General features: G+C 45.3%; 1 protein-coding gene across 1 annotated transcript in view; it reads right to left on the bottom strand.

The window, feature by feature from the left end:
* Positions 1 to 1,830, bottom strand: part of LOC106819451 (nuclear pore complex protein Nup155-like) — a gene marked incomplete at its 3' end in the record, with an annotated part of 30,957 nt that overhangs the window by 2,392 nt on the left and 26,735 nt on the right. Inside the window, exons 27-28 of the mRNA XM_014824086.1 lie at positions 1,315 to 1,450; positions 741 to 891 (exon numbers count right to left, since the gene is read on the bottom strand). Of these exons, the coding sequence (XP_014679572.1) occupies positions 741 to 891; positions 1,315 to 1,450 (287 nt within the window). The remainder of the gene's footprint in view (positions 1 to 740; positions 892 to 1,314; positions 1,451 to 1,830) is intronic.

The following is a 1,830-nucleotide window of genomic DNA, read 5'->3' on the forward strand; positions in this document are numbered from 1 at the left end:
GTTAAAACAAGTGAACACAGAGTGTAACTTAGATGAGATTACATATCTCTCTCTCTCTCTCTCTCTCTCTCTCTCTCTCTCTCTCTCTCTCTCGTCTCTTGTATTTACTAACAGGTCATTTACAAATCTCTTCACGTTTGTGGTACCAGGTTTAGTAGTTGAAATATTGTATACTGAATGATAGATCATACTTGTCCAACGCGTAGGTGCTCTAGGGCTCTATGTTGCAATACGTATCACAGTATTTAGGATGCATACACCCAATACACTCAGGATGTATTTATTCGATTTCATTAACAAGGCAATTTATCACAATACAAAGCTATATAGCCACTGTTGGACTACATTATAAAGTTAATCATAATAAACGTGGACATTATGGACATAATAACGTTCATTAAGTGGATTGATAACGTAAAAGTTGGCATTGGTCTCCGACCAACCGCGAAATAAAATCCGCTCAAATTTTAATCGCTACCCGTAATTCTAAACAATTCTCCCCGCGCCTTGCACACCATTCGAGTATCGAAACGCGAGATGAGGACGCGATGCCGCGCATCATGCAGCAAGGTATTGCGATCATCGTCATCTTCGTCACCTGAACGAGTTACTGTGACACTGGCATGCAGAATCCTAAGCTGGGTTTACACGACTATCATCTTTTTGTCGAAAAGTTGATGAGCTGATAATCTTTTCAACTAGCCGACCACAAGTCGTCAGTGTAAACGTAAAATGTTCACCTGTTGCTCGGCCTGCGCCGGTGTCAGCCGGTTGTGATCGGGAGCGGGCGGCGGGCCGGGCGCGACGGGAACGCTGGGTGCCTGCGGATGCTGCATGCATATCTCCAGCAGCCTGCGCAGCGTGTCTGTTATACACGCGTAGCAGTCCGACCTGTAACACAATGTTATATACATCACTAAGCCAATCTAGCTGCAAGTCTAAACAACATTATACACACATTACATACATAACCAAATTACACAGCGCTACGCTAAGAAATAATCAGCAGGAAAAATCGCGGCAATAACCAAATTTGCGCGCGTTACACGCGCCATTATATTCCACGCGAGATGCTTTGAAGCTACATGTCACGCATAAATGCCTCTGGGTAACAAGTTAATTACATACACTACGCAACGATTCCCCCACAAAGAGCTTCGTGTATGAAGATTCCCCGCGGCACCCGAGGCATTTCTTTACTGTTCGTTGTCAAAGTTCCGCCAGCCGGCTCGTCTTACGCAGATAATATCTGACATCGTCGCGATTTAGTCTCGTGATTATCGGTTACGAGACGCGCAGGCCGGGGATACGTACCTGATGGCGAATGCCTCCATGCCCTGCTGGTCGTCGGGCGGCTCTCCGTTCTTGTAGTAGTGCAGCGCGAGGCCGCGCGGGTCTCGCTTCGTAGCCGCCGTCAGGCAGATGTCGACGACGCCCGCGAAGAAGTGAACTGCAAGGGGTTTTACATGTTTATTGTTTTTAAACGGCTAATAAGGAATGCGTGATTAGACGAGACTTTTCATCTTGTAGATCTACTCTCGCTCTCTCTCTCTCTCTCTCTCTCTCTCTCTCTCTCTCTCTCTCTCTCTCTCTCTCTCCCTCTCTCTCTCTCTCTTTCTCTCTCTCCCACCTCTCCCTCTCCATCCCTCTCTTTCACACACACGCTCATACAAGTGACAGACGCACCTTTTTTTTTTTTATAATGTCCTTTATTTCCAGAAACACATATGTACATTACATTATATTATACGTTATACAGAATATCTACAACACTGTGATGGTAACATAGATCAGTGATGGTGAAAACAGGTAAATGACATAAACAGTTTT

This window comes from Priapulus caudatus, unplaced genomic scaffold (genome assembly GCF_000485595.1).
Source record: "Priapulus caudatus unplaced genomic scaffold, Priapulus_caudatus-5.0.1 Scaffold39, whole genome shotgun sequence".
Lineage (NCBI taxonomy): Eukaryota > Metazoa > Priapulida > Priapulimorpha > Priapulimorphida > Priapulidae > Priapulus > Priapulus caudatus.